This window comes from Mus pahari, chromosome 9 (assembly GCF_900095145.1).
Source record: "Mus pahari chromosome 9, PAHARI_EIJ_v1.1, whole genome shotgun sequence".
NCBI classification, from domain to species: domain Eukaryota; kingdom Metazoa; phylum Chordata; class Mammalia; order Rodentia; family Muridae; genus Mus; species Mus pahari.
The window spans coordinates 46,414,515-46,427,261 of NC_034598.1; the positions used below are offsets into that span (position 1 = coordinate 46,414,515).

The 12,747-nt window shown below is 38.2% G+C and overlaps 1 protein-coding gene and 1 non-coding gene across 2 annotated transcripts in view; both read left to right on the forward strand.

The window, feature by feature from the left end:
* The window catches only part of LOC110326161 (zinc finger protein 431-like), a 16,882-nt gene extending 15,896 nt beyond the window's left edge, over positions 1-986 (forward strand). The window contains exons 5-6 of the mRNA XM_029542022.1: positions 444-542; positions 933-986. Of these exons, the coding sequence (XP_029397882.1) occupies positions 444-542; positions 933-986 (153 nt within the window). The remainder of the gene's footprint in view (positions 1-443; positions 543-932) is intronic.
* An 8,379-nt stretch (positions 987-9,365) lies between these two features.
* LOC115064709 lies at positions 9,366-9,509 on the forward strand. Its single transcript, XR_003844541.1, has one exon. It is a non-coding gene; the product is annotated as a small nucleolar RNA SNORA43 (small nucleolar RNA).
* The last annotated feature ends 3,238 nt before the right edge of the window (positions 9,510-12,747 follow it).

Genomic DNA, 12,747 nt, shown 5'->3' on the forward strand with positions numbered 1-12,747 from the left:
CTCACTTTGTAGACCAGGCTGGCCTCGAACTCAGAAATCCGCCTGCCTCTGCCTCCTGAGTGCTGGGATTAAAGGCGTGCGCCACCACACCCAGCCAGATAAATATTTTTTAAATTGAAATAAGGGCCACTACAGCTACTCAGGTGTTTAAGGCACTTGCTCCCCAATGTCACTAACTCAGTTTGATTTCTTGTTCTCACAGAGGAAACAAAGAATAGACACCTGTAATTTGTTCTCTGCCTTGCATGTGCATATCATGGTACAGGTGCTTAAATACTGATAATGAACAAAGCAAAGAAAATAACCAAAATATTGAGAATACAGGGAACATTTTACCAACTGAAATGAATACACTGTAGCATTCTGTGGAGTGTTATTATTCAACAAAATAATGATGGTTTCTGTTTCAGTCTTATGCTATTTGTTTCTGATTTAATTCAAAGATAGCTCATTTTATGAATCTATCTCATCTGGATCTAGTGGTGTATTTTGGAGACATACAAGTGGATCTTTCTGGGTTTGAGGCTATCTTGTTCCACACGGTAAGTTCCAGGACACTAATAGCCATGTAGAGTGATCCTTTCTAAAAAGAACCAAAAAGAAAAAAGTATGTAAATGTAGCACCTATCACATTATGGAATGTTTCCTAATAACACTCTGTACTCATCTTTATTCAATTATACCATTCAATTCCATGTCTTCACTCACATAAAGAGAACAGAGTTACTAATGAAAATAAGCAATATGCTAAGTTCATTCGCAGAGGAATAGAAATCCTTTCAATACTTTCATGACCATGTAGCAGAGACTTTCTTCACATACAAGGTAGAAAGAGTAATGGGACATCATCTTTTCCATTATGACACATTTGGGTTTTGGAAATTTGACTCAATAGTACTCCTCCTATTGGGTGTCCACCTTGTCTTTCCTAGCACCCACATCAGATGCCTCAGAACTACCTGAAGTTCCAGGTCCAAATGGTCTGATCTACTTCTGGCTTCCTTGGTCACCAGGTATGTAAATGGTGTAAAGGCATATATACACTTTTTAATAGTTTTATATATTATATATTTTTCAATTATAAAAATAACAGTACTTTTAAAATTATGGACTCATTATATATACATATACATTTGTACATATACATATGTATATACACACACATATATGATTATATATTGTAAATTGTATAAATATGTGACTACTTATTGTACAAGGAGCTTTATGGTTTTCTTTTGTTTAGTTTTAGTTTTTGTTTTTTTTTAAATTTGAATAGAAATTTAAGTGTACTGCTGGAACATGGTTGTGCTTGTGTGGACACTTCAAGAATACAAGAAAAGTCTTGTGACCTCAGTTTCTTAAAAAAAAACAAAACAGAATTGCTTTTGGAATGTGATTTTTTTCTTTCTCTTGGGTGTAGTGGATAAGAGTGAGTTTTCTCCAAATTAATCATTATTGCTTGACATTGTTATTCAATTAAATGTTTAAACTATCCTTTATATGCCTGTGTGATAAAACTTGATAGTTGTTTTTAAAACAAAAATCCCAGTTGTATAGTTTTACCATACGAGGACTCAGGAGCCAGCCACTGATGAAATCCTGCCAGCTCAGAGAGGTAGAGAAAGCACCCAGCTTACCTTCTTACTCCATAAACATCCAAGAAGAAAAAAGGGCCCTTTTTCCTTCTCCATGCTGTCTTAAAGGCCCTTCTTTCTGTTTACTTATGTTCACTCCCTGTCAGCTGGTTAGTTGCTCTGTCTCTTGGATTAAAGGTGTATGCTTATGCTAGGCCATACCATAAGTTACTTGTTTCTAGTAAACAGAAAGCTCTAGGACCAAAGGCTGAGCCATACCACAATGAGAAACAGTTCATACTCTTGGGGTTTACATTGTGATCAAATATCCTGCAATACTTATTTTCCATATCTGGGTTGTCCTTGTGATTGCATACATCTCAAAGTCATGAAAACTTTACTCATATGACCTTAACCCTGAGAATATAAAGTATGTTGAGCCCTGAATAAAGCTGACTATTGCATGGGACTTTGGTCTTCCTCATTTATTGGCTCCGTTTTCCCAGATTCCCTCTAGAGTGGTGATAAGTATGTCTGAACATGGATCGGAAGTTGGCTACAAAAGAGGAGAATGGGGACTCTCAAAGAGGTGAGTGAGAATAATGGGGCAGAAACTAGGGAAAACTTTGACTTTGTTGAGCTTGTACATCTTCCTTTTTAAAGAAATGAACATTCAAATCACATATTAAATATTAAAATCACTATCATTCAATTTCCCACAAGTTGTTTATGATTATAAGCCCTGGTTTCCAGAAGATGGAACTTTAGATGAAGAAGTATGGGACAGAATCTGAAGTAATATTGAACAGGAGCATGAACTAGATGAAAAGTCTCTCTTCAGGCCTATATGGATGACATACTGTTGGTCCCCTCCAAAGAAGAAGAGCTACATTCCATATGTAACATGAATCATGATATGCTACTTAAAAATGGGCTCATTTCATCAGAAAAGATACAATGATTAGACACTGCAATATTTGAGACTACTGATTACTAGAACAACTGTTAAACTACAAAAAATAATGTCCATTAGATAAGGCAATTTGAAAATACTTAACTTTCAGAAGTTCTTAGGGGATAGTGATTGGACACATCCTACTTTAGGAGTACCCAATTATGCAGTAACCATACTATTCAAAACTCTAGAAAGTCAGATGTCATAGCACAGTCCTCAGCTATTATCTCATGGGGCAATGATAGCTATTTGAATCCAGACTAAAAGAGTCATTGGTGTAGCATTTGGACTCTTTGCTGCCTTTAAACCTACTCTTCCCCCCCCCCCACTAAGTTGTCTCCTACAGGGATTATAGCACAAGAGAAGAAACCTTTGGAATAGGTCTATTTATACCATAAGGGCCATGAAATGCTAAGTGCCTTCCTTGATTTTCTTCCTTTGTTTATTTATGATCCCTAACAATCAATGTTTAAGAGTGCTACACAACTCTATGGATTCATTTGTAGATTACCTTAGAAGGATAGGAAATCATTATCCAGCTGTCCAGCAATGGGATTTTCTCATAGAAACTGAATTTATGATTCCAAAATTTTCTAACCTTTTCCCATTCCATGGGTAGATACTTATTTTATTGATGGCTCATCTAATGGATGATAAGGAAAGATTCAGGGTCCAGCGAGTCATCAATCAATGCTTTTTCCTCAGCCCAACAGGTAGAACTATTGTTTTAATTCATCTATTATGATTAATTTATGAACCTTTAAATAACATTTTAGATTTTGTTTATGTAGTTGGATTGTTTCTAGCAATAAAAGTTGTTTCAGTTTCATCCTCACATCTTGTTATGCTATCATTCCATAGGAACTCCAACATCTGATTGAAACCCTCACGTGTCCTTTGTTTATTTCCTCATACCCATGCACACTCCCCTGATTTTACTGCAGAAGAAAATAAGCAAGATGATACATTAACCTGCCCTCCCTCCGTTTACTCCTCCAGAACTGGAACATCAACACCTACACACTAATGCTAACAGATTTCATGTACCACATCCTGCTTAGATAAACATGAAAATTGTGCAGCAAGGTCTGCATTTGTGCTCTCCTTGACTGTCATGGTTGTATAGTTAAGGTTATTCCCAGAGTTAAAAATACTAATTATGGCAAATGGATATCACTCACTTTGTTCTTGTGCCTTCGATGCCATACCTGCATTTATACATATTCCAAAATCTCTTTGGACTGTACCTCCACCCCAAGAGAATCCTTCTGTGGTGAGCTCTTCCCTTATACAAACTTTTGCTGCTATGGGAGTGCCTCTTTGTATATAAATAGATGATGTTGTAAAGAAGTTCTTTAGAGAATGGAATATTAATCTTTATAATTCCTTATAATCCTCAAGGCCAGGATATAATGAAAGATCACAGAGAACATTAAAAACAATTATTAAAATATAAAAAGTGGAAACACCAGAGGTATTGTATTCTTGCACTTATTTACTCTCAATTTTAAAAATTTGTCTCCAGGTGATTTGTGGTTGAGAGCAAAACAAACAAACAAACAAACAAACCATTTGTCTGCAGAACTTTCTGAACTGCCTTTAAGTAGGCCTATGTGGTTTGAAGAATTTGAGACTTTGAATCCCAGTTGGCTGAAAAAAAAATTATGAAGTATATATGTCTATCATTGCTGAGTAATCCACTGAATCATTATATATTCCTCTTCAGTTACTCTGGTTCCCAGCCATCAAGCAAAATGGTTGAGGGTTAGGAGACAGCAGAAGTCACTGGAAAGATAGCAAATCTGCTGTTAAAGGGTAAAGGACAACAGTGACCATGTCATCAAAAGTCAAAACTGCCCACCTTAGGTCACTTAAGGTCATGAATGTGTAATTAGCATTCAGAACCTGTGCTATCTGACAGTCTTTCTCCTTTGTAGGAAGCTGGGCTAACCTTGAGTAGAAAGCAACCAGGTGGTTTACTGTCATCTTGGCTATTATGTCAATATTATATTATGTCAATATTATATTATATTATTATGTCAATATTATATTATGGCAATACAGAATTTGAGCTGCAGATCCAACAAATGTCCAATAAGAAGTGTTGTGAGCTATGCTACCAATGAAATAAAAGTGATGAGAAAAGGTAATCATAAATAAAAACATGATCAACACACAAGATTTGATAAATACTAAGCATAGTGACATCCTCTAACTTCAAATCTCTGAAGATAACTGCAATCAAAACTGTACTGTCTGGGGAAGAATAAAGAGATCAAGAAAATATAAGAGCAAACATAGAAACAAATAAGAAAACACAATTAAAATAGAGTAATTGTGAAAAAAATGAGGCCAGGAAACCCAGTGAGTCTGTCTTACTAACACAAATGACTGGAACACTGTGGCATCTATACACAGATACCTTAATAACACAGACTTTACACCTGCACAGAATTAACTGCATATGGATTCTACACCTGAATGTCAAGTGCTAAGTGCAGAACTTCCAGAAGACAGTAGAGAAACTAGGACATTGTGACTCATTAAATCTACTATCCTGTACTGTAAATCCAGCTGAGGTCTGCTCATTGTATGATGAATTCATACAAGGGCTCTGTTCCCCAGGCTATGCACAAGAGCAGCCAGGGGAAATAATTCATTCAGGGATCCTGTTTCCATGTGGGAGGTGCAGCAACATCAGGTAAACATACCAAACCACAGTAGACACCTAGTCTCTCCACCAGTTCTTGCTCCTATCCCCCTTACCATGGTGAAAATTCTGAGCTTATCCAGCTCGCATCACAACTACCAAAAGCAGGTCTTAGAGCACCATATTGGACTTCCAAAGCCTTCCTGATGAACAGAGCAAAGCCTACAGCATGGCATACCAGAGGTGAGCACTCCAATTTTGACTGACAGTCAGATATGAAGCCCTGATGGGCTACTGAGGCCTGAGTGACATATACTTTATAGGTAGGGTGCTGTGAAGGGACACAGTACAGTGGTTCCCCAGCCCTAGCCTCCAATATAAGGATAGAATTGTCCCAGACCTGGACTGCAAAGTCATCTCTGTAATATTCCTGCAATCAGTGGGCAATTCTTCATGTGGCCATATGGTCTTTAGCATACACAGATCATTTAACAGTGCGAAGTGGAGTCATCCTCCTGCCTCAAGTGAAGGCATCATGGTCAACAGAATGCTTTCCAGGAGAGCCAGGGCTACACATGTCTTGAGTGTCCCCTCCCCCTAAGTTTAAAGCATCTTGGTCTGTCATACCAAACACCACCATTAGGACTCATAAAAAGGAAGGTGACCAGGGTGATGACCTGGGAGAACACATAGATACAAAGATGAGCATCAGTATGTCTTGGTATGTCTTGCATAACCTGATGGCTCATGTTAAACACGTTTATTAAGATGTACAGCTGTGCTACACTATTTGTACATGAAAATTAGAAAGCCAGAAAAAAGATAATTTTGCAATTTTGGCTAAAAGAACACAGGATACCTCAGAGTGAGAACACCATAACCATGAGACTGGTGACTACAGACTCTCAGGTTGAAGATCTTGATTTCCTTTACTCCTTCAAGATGCTTGCTCAACCAACTCTATCCTTGGGCAGAACACAAAGGTAATGACACCTTGGTACTTTCATCAGGGAATCTGAGAAAGACTTGAATAGGCTTAGCTCTCAAAAGGCTCACCTCCAGCCTAAACAAAAACACATTTGAAAATTGAAACAAAAGAATCAATGCATGGAGATAGGGCTTAGAAAGAAAGACAAGTAGAGACTGGAGATAAAAGCTACATGATGGAGAATAAGAAAATAATAATGATACCAAATTTGATTTTTTTAAAATTTCATTTTGAATTTGAATTGTTTACTAAATTATTTACTGAAAGAAGATAGACTCATATTGCTAGTTTCTCATATGAATTTAGAATTGAGAGTGGTAGTGTACTCCTGGAATTCTAGGACATGGAAGGGCAAAACAGAAGCATCACAAGTTTAAGGCCTAGTATGACTACACGCTATGTTGACAAAATATTTGGGGAACTTACCCAGACCCGTTCTCAAAATATATTTTTGTTTAAATCTCAGTGGACAGATGTTTTCAAGAGTGGGGGTAGTTCAACAATGAGTACCTAGTATTCTCTATCATAAAATGAAAATAGAGGTACTACAACCAATATACTGAAATATAACACTGTAACAGGAATCTGGTAGGCTGAGTGAATGAAGGCACATGCACCCAAGTCTGAGCCCTGAGGTCTACACCCAGGAGAGAAGCCACTCCTCAACTTGTCCTCTGACTCTAACACATGTGTTTTCATCTTAGTGGCACAAATTCAGAATTTTAAACAGAAAACAATAACAACAATGAAAAAAACAAGAAAAGAAAATGAAAAGAAAAGAAAGGAAAGAAAAAAGAAAAAGGAAAGAGAAAGGAAAAAGGAAAATTCAGCAAAAGAGTGAGCTATGTGTAAGTACAACCAGTAACCAAAATAGAACTCCTTTACCACACTGCCAGGATGAAAATAAGAAACAAAGCATTCACTGTCAACTTTCTACAATGTCAAGTTATCTCAACACAGCTTTCTTAGGGCAGCATAGGAACAACTGAAGAGTATTTCATGGAAATACTTATCTCCATGGCTTTTTGTACCAAAGAAAAGGTAACCAGGGAAAAACAAAGACAGAAAGAAATGCATAATAAAACAAGGAAAAATCATGAATACAGGGTCTGTCCAATCACACCAAGGTCTGCCTCTATGGTGTGTAGATGGTTAGCAGGATGCACCAAGGTCTGTCTCTAGGGTATGGCTTTTGCTTTGGGCTTGCTTAGGCAAATGCTTACATAGCATCCAGACTGAAGATTGAGTCTGTTTTATGGCCATCAGCTTATTACTGAGCTCCTTTGTGATATGAACTGTTTATTGTTGGTTCTTTTTATCTCTGAGGTTCTGGAACCTCAAGATAGGGCTGCTGTTCACCACAAATCTGGGTAGTGACTCTTCTAGAGTCTAAGGTACTGAATGTCATGTATGAGCCCACCATACTGCTGTTCTGTCTCTATGACATTTGTGTATGCTTTTGGGATCGCCACACAGCTGCCATGTATATTACAACCAAACATGGCCAACCTACTACTATGAGGTATTTGTATATGTATGGATGGCACAGTCCCCAGGGCACTTGCCCATATGCCTTCCATCTGACAGATCCCACTCTTGGTGGTGAGATTCATCACCAAGCATCATTGGCATACTGTGCTGTCTTATAGCCTCCATTTTTTGTACTAGCAAAACCTAGGACAGGCCACCTGTTTCTGAGGACTATACAGCTAAGTTACTTGGGAACCATTCTCACCTGGCTGATGGAATGATACCCTTCTTTCCACAAACCTGCTGTGTGCCTAGACCAGTCCTTTTGACATATTGGGACAGAAAGTAGTGAAGGAGAAAACGAGTTGGGTTAACTCTTTCTTGTATGTATATATAAGCTTTGGCTGCATGTCTATCTGTCCTCCAAATCTGTAAAGTGTCCTAGGAAGTCCTAAGAGGCGTGCAGATCCCCTGGGACTGGAACTACTGACAACTGATGGCCACCATGGAGTGCTGGGAGATGTACCCCATTCCTCTGGAAGAACAACCAGTGCATTTATTTTATGGAACAGTATCTCCAGTCCTGGTGGAAGTATATTTTCACACCACCCTTTAATGGAATATTTTGGCCCAAGTGTGCCATGAAGATGCCCTTGGAATAAAAGTAGAGGATTAAGTCTTTTAGTGAAGGGCTAGAAAGATGGCTCTTCAGGTTCAGAGCACTGGCTTTTCTTGCAGTGGATCAAATATCAATTCTTGCAGTTATATGGTAGTTAAAAACATCTGTATTTGCAGTCACAGGGGATTCCCAATCTATCTTCTTCAGGGCACTGCATACACAAGGTGCATACACATATATGTAGAAAAATACCTATAAACATAAATAAAATTTAAGCTCTTAAGAAAAGAAACACAAGGTCACTTTGGATGCTTGGTGAAGGGACAACCATCATTACAAGGCCTGCCTAAACTACAGAAGGACTTCTAGGCCAGCCTTTTTCAGTTTTCCAAAAATTTGTTATCATTTTTGGGAGCTAGGGAGCATGTATGTATCATGGAGAATGTGGGAGTCAAAAGACAACTTTGTGGATTCTCTCCTAACTTTGGGGATAGAATTCAGTCATATGCATGAGATACTGACAAATACCTGAGCTCACTGAGCTATCTTCTTGGACGAGCTTAGCCAATGCAGTGCACCTGTTTTTGTTCATCATTTGGTTTTGGTATTGTACCGGCTGGTTTTGTGTGTCAACTTGACACAGCTGAGTTAGCACAGAGAAAGGAGCTTTAGTTGAGGAAATGCCCCCATGAGATCCAGCTGTGAGGCATTTTCTCAATTAGTGATCAAGTGGGGAGAGGCCCTTGTGGGTGGGACCATCTCTGGGCTGGTAGTCTTGGTTCTATAAGAGAACAGGCTGAGCAAGCCAGGGGAGGCAAGCCAGTAAAGAACATCCCTCCATGGCTTTTGCATCAGCTCCTGCTCCCTGACCTGCTTGAGTTCCAGTCCTGACTTCCTTGGTGATAGACAGCAGTATGGAAGTGTAAGCCGAATAAACCCTTTCCTCCCCAACTTGCTTCTTGGTCATGATGTTTGTGCAGGAATAGAAACCCTAAGACAGGTATTAAGACTACAGAACTATGTATTCTCTCTTGTCTGAAACTCACCATTAAAGCATGTTGGCTCGGAACTCAGAGGAATCTGCCTGTCAATACTTCCAGAGGAATGAGATTACATGGATGCTGTTCAAAAATGCAGGACCAGCACTGCTACTCAGCTGTGCCTGCAGCCTCGAGGTCAAGAGCAAGTGGCTATTTCTACACTCAGTGTTCAGAAGTGAGTCAGCACCAAGAATGGATTGGAGCCTGACACTTTCAGAGCCTGGTGAGGTGGCACTGGGGTTTGGCTTTGATGCTGTTGGCCAGATCCCAAGGTCAGAACTAAAAGGCTCAACACAGGTTTGCATGGTCAGCATTTTAGCAAGAGAGAATTTAGAAGTTGGAGGTGTGTGGAAACTGGGTTTTTCTAGTAGGTATTCATAGGGGCCAGGAAGATAAAAGGAACTATCCATCTATTTCCATTTCCCAGATCCAGAAGTCAGGAAAAATAAAGCCTACCACTGGGCTATGTGGCCGATCAGACAGGTGCAGATATGATTTTAGGCTGTGGGCCTCAGGTATGGCCTCTGTAACCTCATCGGAGACCTAGAGAGTTACCCAAAAGGTTTTGGGCAGCTCTATACTTTTCAACCTATCCCATGTCCCAAAATAGAAATCACATTTGTGTTAGCTTGTGTTGGATTGTACATGTACATGGCCCTAGAATTGACCAACTGCACATGTGACCAAATAGTATGTGGTCTTAGAAGTGCTAAGTATTTAGGAGAGGGAAACTGGCTGTAAATGCTATAAAACAAATAAATTTGTTAAGTCAGAAAGAAAAAGAAAACAATGCTGAACTGTAAAGAAAAGAATTCATTCAATGACTCTCGTACTCTGGTATTTTTAACCAAAAGTAACCATAAGTAAAACTTGAACTGTGAGGGTGGTGTCAAGGTGCTGGTACCCACTGTCTTGTTATCTCAGAGTCATGAGAAGCTATTTCAAGGTTGAAATCTGGAAGATCCAAGGATTAGATTTGTATTTGGAACACTATAACAGTAGAAAGTTGATTGGGATTTGGACAGCATCAAAAGTAAAGCCAAGCTCCAGATCAAATGATTAAACAGATCTTAGAATTATATTGACATGGAGAAAAGAATCCACTGGGACTGAACTTAGTTTGAACTTGTAAAGGTGACTAACTAGTAGAATTAAGAACAAGGGGTCCTGAGAGCTCAGTAAAGTCAGGAAACTAAAAATATATGAAAAGGTAGATAAAGGATGATGGTCTTGGTGTCCACAGACTTAGTCTTCTTACCCAACTTCCTGATAGCTGGGAATTCTGACTTTGCTTGCTGCTCAGTATCCACATGGTGGAACTAGAAAGCCAACTCCTACAAGCTGGTATCCGGGACTCACATGGTGACCATGTCCTGAGCATGAAACTTCCCTTACAAGCTTGTAAACAAGATCACTTAAAACTTCAAATGTATCTAGGTGCTCATAAGTAAACCACCCATGCATCCTGCCTTTCCTTCCAAACTGCTGATATCAAAGGTGAGCTCCCCACTACACCAACACTGCTTTAGAATTCAGCTTCTGTGTTACATACTCCTTATGACCCCTACCTTACACTTCAACTTGAGAGTCCACACTTTCCTAAACCTACCTTAAAATTCAGCTTATTGATATCTGTTTCATTCAAGGGAGTCCAATTCTTGAAATAGATATTCAAGAATACGGAATGCCAGTTCATCAGTAACATGTAGATATTTCAGTGGTAGTGTGTGAGGACTGTTCTTAATCCAGACCACTATATAGTTCTATCTGTTTACATATTCATACATAGTATAAATATATTTCTATTTTCTAGTGGAATTTTAGTACAATAATTATATCTAGGGTAAACATTAGAATGAAATAAGTTGTTTTTCACTGTACTAAGGTAAATATCAGAACAAATAATTGTATTCTAGAAGTATTTTGACCTTGAGGAAATCACTGGGGAAAAGAGTGATTATTTTCTATGATATATAGAGTTGTATTTCTTTCTTTTTTTAAAAATTTATTATATGTAAGTACACTGTAGCTGTCCTCAGACACTCCAGAAGACGGCATCAGATTTCATTATGGATGGTTGTGAGCCACCATGTGGTTGCTGGGATTTGAACTCCAGACCTTCAGAAGAGCAGTTGGGTGCTCTTACCTGCTGAGCCATCTCACCAGCCCCGAGTTGTATTTCTGAAGGTACTTTACACCCTCTGCATGACTTTATTCACAATATAGTCCTGAAACACATGGAAAATTCTGCATTATTGTGTACTGCAAATAGTACACAATAAGAACAAAGTTGCAGAAGTATGATGTTTTCCTCCAGGAAACAAAGTCTTACATTATTGAGTACTGCAAACACTGCCCAATAGGGGTAAAATTGCAGAGCTATGATCTTTTTCTTTAGTAACCATATACATTAGGTCAGGGGTTTTTGTATAAATAAATTGTTTTACCCCCAAACAACTTTTGTGTAACAATAAATAAGCTTTATCAAAGTTGTTTGATATTCAGTCTACAAAGGCTGGATTTTCCTGCTGCTAGTTTGTGTTTAATTCATTCTTGATTCATCATAGATTTCTTTGATTGTCAAACACAACTCAAAATAACAACACTTTTCTGTATAAAGCACTTTTAAGATATATTTAGCATTTTTGGTAAGTCAAACCAATGGAACATGACAGACTATTGTAGGATAAAGCATTTCAGTATTAATTTTTAAGCTACACAGTAATCTGTGAGAACACAAAAAGACAATGAGACCAATACTAGAGTATCATTGGTGCTGACTAGTATTTCAGTGAGTTTATTTATTTATACATTTACAAGACTAGATGTCATGCATCAAAAGTTAGACTCAAACTCCCTTGTAGTCTAGGATGATAGTGAAAGTTTTCCATTGGTTGGTTGGTGGTGTGATGTGTTGCATTTTGCTTTACTTGGAGACAAGTTCTCTTAATATAATCTATTTTGACCTGTAATTTGGCCTCCCCTTGTCTTGTAAAGGATAGATTTTTATGTTACAAAAAAGAAAAAAGTGTTTATGAAGAAAATACAGCCACTAATTACCTGTAAGTGTAAGTAGCAAGATTTTCTAGCTAAGGCCGCATCACTGCTACATAATGACTACAACCTGCTCTAAAAATTATACACTAGGAGAAGGTCCCAAAACCCACAGTTGATTTATAGATAGTTGTTCAGTAAGGACATGTGAATATACAATGGACATTCTGAGTGGCATCTGTGGGTCTGTCTAAACTCTGTACTTTGTTGGATGTAACTGTTTCCAGGCAATATCCAGGAAATGGACTAAATTATAAGAAGCCAGCCTTTGTCAAGAGAACTGATGGTATAAATGAAATCCTATCTCTTGTCTGAAATATATGTATGTGTATATATACATATATATATATATATATATATATATATATATATAGAGAGAGAGAGAGAGAGAGAGAGA